Source organism: Salmo salar, chromosome ssa09, assembly GCF_905237065.1.
Source record: "Salmo salar chromosome ssa09, Ssal_v3.1, whole genome shotgun sequence".
Classification (NCBI taxonomy): Eukaryota; Metazoa; Chordata; class Actinopteri; order Salmoniformes; family Salmonidae; genus Salmo; species Salmo salar.
Window position 1 is genome coordinate 111,736,490 of NC_059450.1, and position 12,458 is coordinate 111,748,947.

A 12,458-nucleotide genomic window follows, 5' to 3' on the forward strand; every position below is an offset into this window, starting at 1 on the left:
GAACATGTGGATCAATAATCAATAGGATGTTACTCTTCTGGGTTCATGGGAATCTGAATGAAGGGTCTGACAAAGTAATAGTGCTAGATCGTGTGTCCACATCCTTGGCTGAGCTAGAATCAAACATGACCCTGAACACAAAGATTTTCAAGTGTCTGCACAGTATGAATCAACACAACCTCATGCCGTAAATCATTACGTTTTTTCTCAGTGCATTAACTGCAGAAATATATGATGTAGTGTTTTTACATTTTTTCACGAGTAACTGCAAACGAGAAGAAAATAATCATGTTCAGCAAAATCATGTTCGTAGAAACTAAATCTAAGTTAATCTTTAAAAGCACTGAATTTGGAACATGGTCAACAAAAATAGTATAGTTCTTGTATGCAAGAAGTTGGCTGATTTATTTATTTAAAAAAAAAAGCACAAGAATAACCATTTAATAATTGCAATAAAAGTGCTCATTCCTTTTGGAAATTCTTCCTGATCTACGTGGATTGCATTCGATTCTGTTTTCACTGCAGGACCGGAGAAAGTAGTTGTCAAAAGTGGTCTTTTGCTTGTCTACTTGTTGCTGTTCCCTGTCAAACTGTCTTTGAAGATTCAACGCTAGCTCTCTATCCTCGCTCTCTTGCTGTACCTGTTGAAAATACAGGTCAGCCTGTGCACACTCTATATTGAAACCATTTTGGCTCTGGGATCTTGGCCTCTTGAGTCCAGACTCTGTCTCTTCCAGGTGTTTGGTCTTCTGGCTCCTCTTCTTGCCCCTCCTTGAGGTAGGTTTGTTCTGGGCACAGTTTTTATTGTCCAAATATTTTCTCTGATCCTGTGAGTCCTTTGATTTAAGATTGCAACCCCTAACACTGGCATTAATATTGTGTGGGACTGAGGTTGGATTTTGATTAATTGAAGTTGGTCCACAATGTGATACAGGTATCACCACAGACTCTGAAGAAACCCCACACTCTGTTACAGTCTCCTCACTGTTTAAAGGTACAAATGGAGTATGAAACTTGAATTGTTTTTGATGGAGGGCTGTCTCTCCAATGGCCTGGTAAAATATCAGTCTTTGTTTATTATGTATACAGGTTATTTCAGTGTCTTCCCCAAAGGAATCAGTCTTGGCACACCTACCCAAGTGTTCTTTTCCCTTATTTGCTGCTAGAGCGCAGCTACAGGGCTTGCCGTTCTTCTCTATGGGGCTTGGTTTGAAAACAAGGTCCTCGTTTATGGGGCTGGTCACGGTGCCCTTCGAGGTCACTTTGACAGACTGACGGTCCACCTCTATCTGCTTCCATTTCTGGAGGATAGTAGGGCTGGCTTCATAGCTGGTGGGCCTCTCCAGGCTGCGGAATAAGTTCCGGGGGGTGGACTTCACAATTGTGGGTTCCATCACTCGCCCGTCAGGTAGTCGCTTTGGTGGGGTGCACGGCGAGCACACTATTGGCTTGAAGTGATTCAGCTCCTCAGAGATACTGTCATTGCTCTCAGGGCTAATGGACCTCTCCTGTTTCGACTGGGGAACCATAAAAGGTGTTGATGAAGCCATGACGACGCCTCGCCAGCTATGCCTCTTGTCTTGGACAATTATGGGTGCCGAAAGAGATCGGCTGTTCTCAGAGGACAGAAGGATTCCTGCATTGTAGCTGAGAGCAATACTTGCCTGTACAGAGACAACAAACCAACAAAAAAAAGGAAGAGCAATGCTTTAAAGGTCATGAAGTCAAAATCATATTTTTCATGAAATTGGATGATTTTGATGAAACCAGATCAAAGTATGATGACCAAAGCACTGTTGCTTCTACATTGATCAAGTTTGATCATAAAGTTACTGGTCCCATCCCATGTCAAACACTTAGATTCAAGGAGACAGGATTATTAAATGGATAGGGTGACATCACCAATGTTCCCTCAAAGTTTTTGAGGCACTGAGCAAATTACAGGCCTACATTTCATAAGACTTTTAAAAACATTTTAACATTATGAAGGGATTGACATAAATGTATGATTTTCTACTTGGTCTGACACCATGGGCCAAATAGGTGAGTGTAAATTGCATTGTATGATGCAAGAAATCACTTTACAAAATAAAATGTATTATTATTACCATACAGAGAATTAGACAATGTAGGCTACCCCTCTGCCTACTGGCTTATTTGCATATTCAAGCCAGTCTCAAAATACAACACTGCCCCTTTTTAAAGACAGCTTAAAATGTAGCCTACAAGTTCTGTGCTCTTGTAGGAAGCAGTAACTCCCCATTGCTGACCTATACAGACCTATAACTGGGCTAATAACTCACTAACTAGCAAACAATATCAATAAATGTTAACATGCGCAGCTCTGATCTGAAAAGCGCATTCATTCACTGGCAGGTTATTGAAAGACCCCTCACAGGCTACCCGAGCTAATTGTACTGCATTGCGCTCTGGCTATGCCCACAACAAAATCACAGACTCAATCTTTGGAAAGTTAGATTTGGTTTGTTGCATTGAAAAGGGACTGATAATGTTGATCACAGAAAAAAACATTGATCTATAGATTGCAAACTAATGGGGTGAATTTAGGGAAGTTCAATTTCTTGCCCCTCTGCGCGGCCTGGCATTTCTTCTGCCCTGCAGTCCTGTGCTCACACACAGCTTAGAGGAAACATTGGACATCACCCTAACTATGATATTCTCTTATCTAATTTAAATAAGTACCGTCTTGTAACCAACAGCGGAGAAGGCAAGTTTGCGGAGGTGCGTGGTTTGTATACAGTGCCTTCAGAAAGTATTCTTACCCCTGGACTTACTCCACATTTTGTTGTGCTACAGCCCGAATTCAAAATGTCTTACCCATCTACATACTATAACCCATAATGACAAAGTGAACACGTTTTTAGACATTTTTGCAAATTACAGCTGTGAGTCTTTCTGGGTAAGTCTAAGAGCTTTGCACACCTGGATTGTACAATATTAGCACATTCTTTTTAAATTATTCAAAATGGTTGTTGATCATTGCTAGACAGCCATTTTCAAGTCTTGCCATAGGTTTTCAAGCCTATTTAAGTAAAAATGTAACAAAGCCACTCAGGAACGTAGTGGTAAGCAACTCCCAGTGTATATTTGGCCTTGTGTTTTAGGTTATTGTTGGAAAGCAGACAACCAGGTTTTCCTCTAAGATTTTGTCTGTGCTTAGCTCTATTCCATTTCTTTTTATCCTAAAAACGCCCTACTCCTTGACGATGATAAGCATACCCGTAACATGATGCAGCCACCCCCATACTTGAAAATATGAAGTCATGTGTTGTTTTGGATTTGCCCCAAACATAATGCTTTGTATTCAGGACATAATGTTCATTTCTTTGCCACATTTGTAGCACTTTTACTTTAGTGCCTTATTGCAAACAGGATGCATGTTTTGGAATATTTTTATTCTGTACAGGCTTACTTCTTTTCACTCTCATTTAGGTTAGTATTGTGGAGTAACTACAATGTTGTTCATCCGTCCTCAATTCTCTCCTATCACAGCCATTAAATTAATTGTTTTAAAGGTCACCATTGGCCTTATGGTTAAATCTCTGAGCGGTTTCCTTTCTCTCCGGCAACTGCTTTCTTTTCTACCAATAGGTGCCCTTCTTTGCAAGGCATTGGAAAACCTCCCAGGTCGTTGTGGTTGAATCTGTGTTTGAAATTCACTGCGTGACTGAGGGACCTTACAGAAAATGGTATGTGTGTGGGGTACAGACATGAGGTAGTCATTCAAAACTAGTGTTAAACACTATTATTGCAAGTTGATTGCAACGTAGGTGACTTGTGAGAATGCTGTTCATTGACTACAGCTCAGCGTTCAACACCATAGTGCCCACAAAGCTCATCACTAAATTAAGGACCCTGGAACTAAACACCTCCCTCTGCAACTGGATCCTGGACTTCCTGACAGGCTGCCCCCAGGTGGTGAGGGTATGCAATAACACATCTGCCACACTGACCCTCAACATGGGGTTCCCTCAGGGGTGCATGCTTAATCCCCTCCTGTACTCCCTATTCACCCACGACTGCATGGCCAAGCACGACTCCAACACCATCATTAAGTTTGCTGACAACACAACGGTGGTAGGCCTGATCACCAAGAACAATGAGACAGCCTGTAGGGAGGAAGTCAGAGACCTGGCAGTGTGGTGCCAGGACAACAACCTCCCTCAATGTGAGCAAGACAAAGGAGATGATCATGGACTACAGGAAAAGGGGGGCTGAACACGCCACAATTCACATCGACGGAGCTGTAGTGGAGTGGGTCGAGAGTTTTAAGTTCCTTGATGTCCACATCACCAACAAACTATCATGGTCCAAACACAAGAAGAAAGTTGTGAAGAGGGCACGACGACGCCTTTTCCCCCTCAAGAGACTGAATTCTTTTTGGCTTGGGTCTCCAGATCCTCAAAAAGTTCTGCACCATCAAGAGTATCCTGACCGGTTGCATCACCACCTGGTATGGCAACTGCTTGGCATCTGACCGTAAGGCACTACAGAGGGTAGTGCGTATAGCCCTGTACATCACTAGGGCCAAGCTTTCTGCCATCCAGGACCTACACTACCGTTCAAAAGTTTGGGGTCACTTAGAAATGTCCTTGTTTTTGAAAGAAAAGCTATTGTTTTGTCCATTAAAATAACATCAAATTGATCAGAAATACAGTGTAGAGATTGCTAATGTTGTAAATGACTATTGTAGCTGGAAACGGCTGATTTGTTATAGAATCTCTACATAGGCGTACAGAGGCCCATTATCAGCAACCATGACTCCTGTGTTCCAATGGCATGTTGTGTTAGTTAATCCAAGTTTATCATTTTAAAAGGCTAATAAATCATTAGAAAACCCTTTTGATATTATGTTAGCACAGCTGAAAACTGTTGGGTTGATTAAAGAAGCAATAAAACTGGCCTTCTTTAGACTAGTTGAGTATCTGGAGCATCAGCATTTGTGGGTTCGATTACAGGCTAAAAATGGCCAGAAACAAATACCTTCTTCTGAAACTCGTCAGTCTATTCTTGTTCTGAGAAATTAAGGCTATTCCATGCGAGAAATTGCCAAGAAACTGAAGATCTCGTACAACGCCGTGTACTACTCCCTTCACAGAACAGTGCAAACTGTCTCTAACCAGAATAGAAAGAGTGGGAGGCCCCGGTGCACAACTGAGCAAGAGGACAAGTACATTAGAGTGTCTAGTTTGAGAAACAGACGCCTCCCAAGTCCTTCACTGGCAGCTTCATTAAATAGTACCCGCAAAACACCAGTATCAACGTCAACAGTAAAGAGGCAACTCCGGGATGCTAGCCTTCTATGCAGAGTTCCTCTGTCCAGTGTGTTCTTTTGCCCAACTTAATCTTTTCTTTATTGGCCAGTCTGAGATATGGCTTTTTCTTTGCAACTATGCCTAGAAGGTAGAGGACATTTCTAAGTGACCCCAAACTTTTGAACAGTAGTGTATATACTAGGCAACGTCAGAGGAAGGCCCAAAAAAGCTCCAGTCACCCAAGTCACAGACTTTTCTCTGCTACCACAGGGCAAGCGGTACCAGAGCACCAAGTCTAGCTTCAATAGGCTCCTTAACAGCTTCTACACCCAAGCCATAAGACAGCTGAACAAATGGAGTTACTTTTCAGATGTTTTTATATAATCATTTTTTACTTTATTTAGTAAATCTCTTAAGTGTATTTTCTTAAACTGCACTGTTGGTTAAGGGCCTGTAAGAAACAATTTCATGGTAAGTTCTACTACACCTGTTGTATTTGGCGAAATGTGACAAGATTTGATTTGTTAAGCAAATGTTTACTCCTGAACATTTTATGCATGAGATAACGATGACTCAAGACAATTCAGCTTTTCATTTAATTAATTTGTAAAAATGTCAAAAAACATCATTCTACTTTGAAATTATAGGGTGCAAATGTGCATTTGGAAAGTATTCAGACCCCTTGACGTTTTCCACATTTTGTTACGTTACGGCCTTATTCTGAATTTATTTATTTTTTAATCCCCCTCATTCAATCTACACACAATACCCCATAATGACAAAGCAAAAACATGTTTAGACATTTTTGCAAATTCATTAAAAAACTGAAATATCATATTTACATAAGTATTCAGACCCTTTACTCAGTACTTTGTTGAAGAACCTTTGGAAGTGATTACATACAGTCTTCTTGGGTATGACGCTACAAGCTTGGAACACCTGTATTTGGGGAGTTTCTCCCATCTCTGCAGATCCTCTCAAGCTCGGTCAGGTTGGATGGGGAGCGTTGCTGCACAGCTATTTTCATGTCTCTCCAGATATGTTAGATTGGGTTCAAGTCCAGGCTCTGGCTGGGTCACTGAAGGACATTCAGACACTTGTCCCGAAGCCCCTCCTGCATTGTCTTGGCTGTGTGCTTAGGGTCGTTGTGCTGTTGGAAGGTGAACCGTCACCCAAGTCTGAGGTCCCGAGTACTCTGGAGCAGGTTTTCATCAAGGATCTCTCTGTACTTCGCTCCAGTCGTCTTTCCCTTGATCCTGACTAGTCTCCCTGTCCCTGCCGCTGAAAAACATCCCCACAGCATGCTTCACCATAGGGATGGTGCCAGGTACCTACCTACCCCCCCATCTGGCCACTCTACCATAAAGGCCTGATTGGTGGAGTGCTGCAGAGATGGTTGTCCTTCTGGAAGGTTCTCCCATTTCCACAGAGGAACTCTGGAGCTCTGTCAGAGTGACCATCGGGTTCTTGGTAACCTTCCTGACCAAGGCCCTTCTCCCCTGATTACTCATTTTGGCCGGGCGGCAGGCTCGGAGGCCACACTGTTCTTTGGGACCTTCAATAATTCATATGTTTTGGTACCCTTCCCCAGATCTGTGGCTCCCCACAATCCTGTCTGGGAGCTCTATGGACAATTCCTTTGACCTCATAGCTTGGTTTTTGCTCTGACATGCACGGTCAACTGTGGGACCTTATAGAGACAGGCGTGTGCATTTCCAAATCACGTCCAATCAATTGAATTTACCACAGATGGACTCCAAGTTGTAGAAACATCTCAATGATGATCAATGGAAACAGGATGAACCTGAGCTAAATTGCGAGTCTCATAGCAAAGGGTCTGAATACTTTTGTAAATAAGGTATTGTTTTTTTTATTTTCATAAATTTGCTACAATTTCTAAAAACCTATTTTTCGCTTTCTCATTATGGGGTGTTCTGTGCAGATTGATAAGGAAAAACATTAATCAATTTTAGAATAAGGCTGTAACGTAACAAAATGTGGAAAAAGTTGGTGTCTGAATACTTCCGTAATGCACTTTAGGCCAGTGACACAAAATCTCAATTTAATACATTTTAAATTCAGGCTGTAACACAAAATGTTGAAAAAGTTGAGGAGTGTGAATACTTTCTGAAGGCACTACAGCTAGATAGCTACTCTACTGGTGCCAAAATTTGACTGTAGGGTGTCAGCAAATATCATTAAAAGTTTACACTATTCATATATAGCAAAGATACTTAGGTCTCCCCTTTCATCTGTGTCTGGTGTTCGCTAGTTACTGGCAAGCTAGCTCTTCAGCCAGCATGGAACAAAGGGGTGGGGGGGTCGTTCAAAACTGACAGTTGTCATGTCAACACATTGGTTTGTGCTGCTGCGAACCGCATCAGAAAAGACATGCCAATTTCAATGTTGTTTGCATCGAAGTTTCTTGAAGTAGGCGTTTCAAAGAGCTGTCAGTCAAGATGAGCTCATGAATATAAACTCCCAGCCCACTCAGCCTCTTTTCAAACTCCCCGGTAGTAAGCCATGAGAGAGAAATTAGCCATGATAGAAAAGAATGTCTACAATTTTTAGCATTTCTATTATCCCAAAATATGAGTGATACAGTATTTTAGTCACTCAAAAGACTATTTTACATGGGAATCAGAATGACTGTTCGGGACCTTTTTAAGCATTTCAGAAATAAACAACTGACCATTTTAGGGAATAAAATCTTCCTTTAAAAGCCCAGCTTTATACCTTGTCCAGTCCAGGAAGATGAGTAGACACCCTCATTTTTCGCCTTCCCTCCTCTGTATCGGTACAGCTCTGGCTTCTCTGCACCACATTGGTCTGTAGACCACTGAGGGAAAAGTGGACTACGTAAATAACTGAATTAAAGTAGAAAAAACATTCAATGTAACATCAATCGTTCAATGGCTTTGGAAATTTATGTGTGCAAAGAATCAATACTGCAGCGTTAAGTAAATGTGAGCAACATGATTATTCAACTGTAATAATGAGGACATTATTACAGTTACAAGCAGCCTTCAATGTAAAAAACAAAACAAACATTGATAATAGAAGCAAGGGGATTTCAGTACTCTCTTGTGAAGTCTGCCGAGGTCTTTGTTCTTCTAACAAATGCAGACACATTTCTGGTTCTCTTCCCAACGGGTTCTTCATTCTCCGAGTCTGACAGCAACCCATAGAACTGGAAGAAAAAGCTGTACATCTCAGCATCATGTTTACACTTATTCATCAATGTGTTGGCATACCAATCGGAGCAATCTATTCATATGATTGTTACAAGATAAAACTAACAGGATCTTGAAAGTGCTTGAGTGTTCCACATTCCTCTTTTCTGTTGTGGAGGACTTTCCTCCTCCCCTCTTTCTCTTCATTCATTGGTAACTCAAAAATAAAAATTCCTTCTTACTGATAGTAACTGAACCCAAGGGATCATTCACATGACCTGTGGTTGTTTGAAATCAATGTGTTGTGTGCCCATCTACAACAATGGAATTTGAGAATAGGAATAAGATGATATCAATGTATTAAAATGTTCTCTAATTTAAGTCTCAAACACATAGTTCTCCTTTTGAGGGATTTAGGGGCATTGTACAACAACACTTCTGTAAATAACTATGTTAAAAAGAAATAAGGCCTGGGGGTGTGGTATATGGCCAATATACAATGGCTAAGGGCTGTTCTTAGGCACGACCCAATGTGGAGAGCTAGGACACCCCCCCCCAGGTGAATTATTGCTATTATAAACTGGTTACCATCGTAATTGGAGCAGTTCAAAATAAATGTTGTCATACCCATGGTATATGGTATGATATACCACATTCAAGGCTCAAACCACCCAGTTTATAATAATCCATATTACAATATTACCTTTACTTGCTTTCCATACTCCAGTCGGATCTCTCCAGATTTGGATACGTGAGCAGGCGAGCTGAACATTTCTGAGAAAAATAAAACATTTAAATGATCAAAATCACTCAAATTTTCTCAAAACAAGAGCTGGGTCAAAAAGGTTTGGGAACCACCGGATAGAACAGGTACTCACAAAATTCCGTAACATATTACATTGAAAAACACCCCAGCCCCAAGTCTAGGCAAGTCACAGCCAAACTTTCTATGCTTAGAATAGTATATCAGAACTGACTGGTCCAGCCTTGTCTGTCTGTACAACAGCCTATTGGTTCTATGGAATGACCATCCAAGGCGCGTACGGAAGAACGCATAGACCCGAGTTGAATAGAATGTGTTACAATGTACGAGAAAACGTTCTAATTCCTAATTATATCATTGTAAAACAAAGTAACACAATTGTTAACCACTGTCAGTTGCAATGTTTGCCGCGATAAAATGTTTTTTATGCCGCGAATAAAAAAGCCAACATGCTTTCCTACTTTGTGTTCGTGATCATAATGGCAGGTAGCCTATAAAAGGAAACAAATTAAATACACTGGACAAAATCCTTACAACATACACAAATGTATGTACCCTACAGAACAGCCTAAAACGGAATTGTTGTCAAAAAAGCGTACCTTCTCCACTAGTCTCACGGTCTCTCTGCTCCATTCTCCTCTTGCATCGTTGTGGATAACTCTTTCGAACAATTTCCCAAAGTTCAATGTTCACTAGGCTTTTCTCCCGGGACTGTTTACGGGCCCAGCTGGATACTCGCAGCCGGCAAAGAGGACAGCACAAACTGGTAAATTCCACAGTCCGCTTGAAACAGTGCAGACACACCGAGTGGCTACATGGCATAGTTACGGGCTCCAATAAAATCTCCGAACAAACCGGACACCTTGCCTCGTCCAGGGTCAGCAGCTGTGAATGTGTCCGAGTGTTCAGCATATCGGCGGGCCTGGCTTTGCATTTTTGCCCTAATCCACTAGTGGATCTGGCAGACCCTGTCGCCGCCATTTTCATTGGTCTCTCCCTACCAAAGATGGTTGATAAATGAAGATAAGTTACTCAGGCCGTTTACCATTGAAAACCATTGTCAGTTCCGATCTTCGTAAGGGGGTGGTTCTATAGATACCAGCGTAATATCAGCTGGGTCTGGTCTACCTTTTGTGCTAAAAAAAAAAAAAAAGGGCACCCCCCCCCAAAAAAATGTCCCACTACCGCGATCAGTAACTTGTTAAGCAATTATTACAATAAAAGGGGAAAGCAGCACAATATGATGAGTAAAGTATTTTGCTAAACTAGTTTGAACTGGAATAAATTATGCACTTACTAACAATGACCAACACAATTCCAGTTAAATTGAAGATTGCAATAAATACTGTAGCCTACCACTACTATATCCAACCCAAATGTTACCACTATCATGTATTCAAACTTTTGACCAGCGACCCTCAAAAGCGAGTAGCAAAAAACGTGCATGCACGCGCGTCAGCAAATGCGAACATGCGCACACAATTGCTTCCCAAATGTCATTACCGCCATAAACAGTGATGCATGTTCAAAACGCAAGATAGGCTACAGAAATAAACTGCGTTTTAGACCTGCATTTGGAGCTGAAAGTCATTCATGTTAGCAGCCAATCTCAAGTAGAGATATATCATGTCACTTCTCTGGAGTCCAGAGCAAGCAAAATCACACAGACTACTTATAGCAGAGGTTGCCGGATTGGATGGAGAGGATGTTCTTAATGCCTGCCTGCAGAGTGCTAGTTCAGGCTGCCAGCCTGTAAACCCTGTTCTTTCTCACAAATAACGTAATACATTTGCCAGAATGTTACATCTTCATCGCATAATATTGAAGGTAGTGCGATTTTTACAGCTGCTCACCTTTAGGCATATTGCCAGTAGCCTCCCAAACTAGGCCTATCTGAAATATGAAAATTGTCAATCAAATACCTCAGGTAGCCTATTTTTCTGGCTATGAATGAGTAGTAGATTTCTAAATGGTATTTTATTTGGATGATAACGTAGGCCTGCTTGTTTTTGCCAGGCAAAACTGGAGGAAATTAAACAAGGTGCGATGATTAGTCATTGGTCAACAATCAAAATATGCCTTATGGTTCTGAAGCATAGATGAAAATGTTTTGTATACCACCACCGAAAAGGGCACTTTGGAGACAAATGGGCGTTTTGCTCTTCACAGGTAGGGCCCTATCTGTGCCTAATTGACTGTAATTTAACCCCCCAAAAATGAGGGAGTGGGGTTCCGTCTCTGTCCCTATCTCTATGTTTGAAAACAATCCCCCCCAGTCACTCAATGCATCAACGACAGCAGAGGAACACAAATTGGGTGTGCTTGATTTATCTTACCGGATTAGCAGAGTTCGCGCCTTGGAATAGCCTGCATAAGCCAAGCCCCGAGGGCAGGATTTCCCAAACTCGGTCATCGGGACCCCAATGGGTGCTCATTTTGGTTTTTGCCCTAGCGCTACACAGGTGATTCAAATAATAAACAAATCATCAAGCTTTGATCATTTGAATCAGCTGTGTAGTGTTAGGGCAAAAAAATAAATGTGCACCCCTTAGGGTCCTGAGGACCGAGTTTAGGAAATGCCAGCGCCACCTACCCAGCACACCACATGTACTAAAAAAATCCTATATAGTACCACAGTATGAGTCACAATACCCATAAAACCTAGCGGTCAACCAAGGAAATGGTTCCAATCGTTTTTCCACCATTCATTTTTCCCATAGGTGATTTTAGTAACACTTAAAATAAGCACTGTGTTTTGTGTAGGCTTACCCTGGTGTGACGTTTTGATAACTGTGTAAATCTCTCTTAGACAAGGTGACTTTTATCAATATCAAATCAAACTTTATTTGTCACAATCGCCGAATACAACAAGTGTAGACCTTACCGTGAAATGCTTACTTTACAAGCCCTTAACCAACATTGCAGTTCAAGAAGAGTTAAGAAAATATTTGCCAAATAAACGAAAGTAAAACATTATAAAAAGTAACACAATAAAATAACAATAATGAGGCTATATACAGGGGGTACCGGTACCGAGTCAATTTGCGGGGGTGCAGGTTTGTCGAGGACATTTCTACATGTCGGTAGGGGTGAAGTGACTATGCATAGACAATAAACAGCGAGTAGCAGCAGTGTACAAAACAAATGGAGGGGTGGGGGGGGGTTGTCAATATAAATAGTTTGGTGGCCATTCGATTAATTGTTCAGCAGTCTTATGGCTTGGGGGTAGAAGCTGTTGAGGAGCCA

General features: G+C 41.5%; 1 protein-coding gene across 1 annotated transcript; it reads right to left on the minus strand.

Annotated features, from left to right (window-relative positions):
• Nucleotides 1-394: 394 nt before the first annotated feature.
• On the minus strand, nucleotides 395-10,643 carry LOC123744704 (E3 ubiquitin-protein ligase RNF169). The gene is made up of 5 exons (XM_045724318.1): nucleotides 9,812-10,643; nucleotides 9,153-9,223; nucleotides 8,357-8,466; nucleotides 8,013-8,115; nucleotides 395-1,664 (listed from the first exon to the last, which is right to left on the minus strand). The coding sequence occupies exons 1-5, from the start codon at nucleotides 10,197-10,199 to the stop codon at nucleotides 441-443; spliced, it is 1,896 nt and encodes a 631-aa protein (XP_045580274.1). The 5' UTR covers nucleotides 10,200-10,643; the 3' UTR covers nucleotides 395-440.
• Nucleotides 10,644-12,458: the final 1,815 nt, after the last annotated feature.

Bases quoted from the DNA above. Each gene is read 5' to 3' on its own strand.
- LOC123744704 (XM_045724318.1), bottom strand. From the start codon at position 10,199: ATGAAAATGGCGGCGACAGGGTCTGCCAGATCCACTAGTGGATTAGGG. The intron at 8,467-9,152 runs GTAATATTGTAA...TTTTTCTTCCAG, and splicing joins AGTATGGAAAGCAAGTAAAG to TTCTATGGGTTGCTGTCAGA. The intron at 1,665-8,012 runs GTATAAAGCTGG...GTCTCTGTACAG, and splicing joins ATCTTCCTGGACTGGACAAG to GCAAGTATTGCTCTCAGCTA.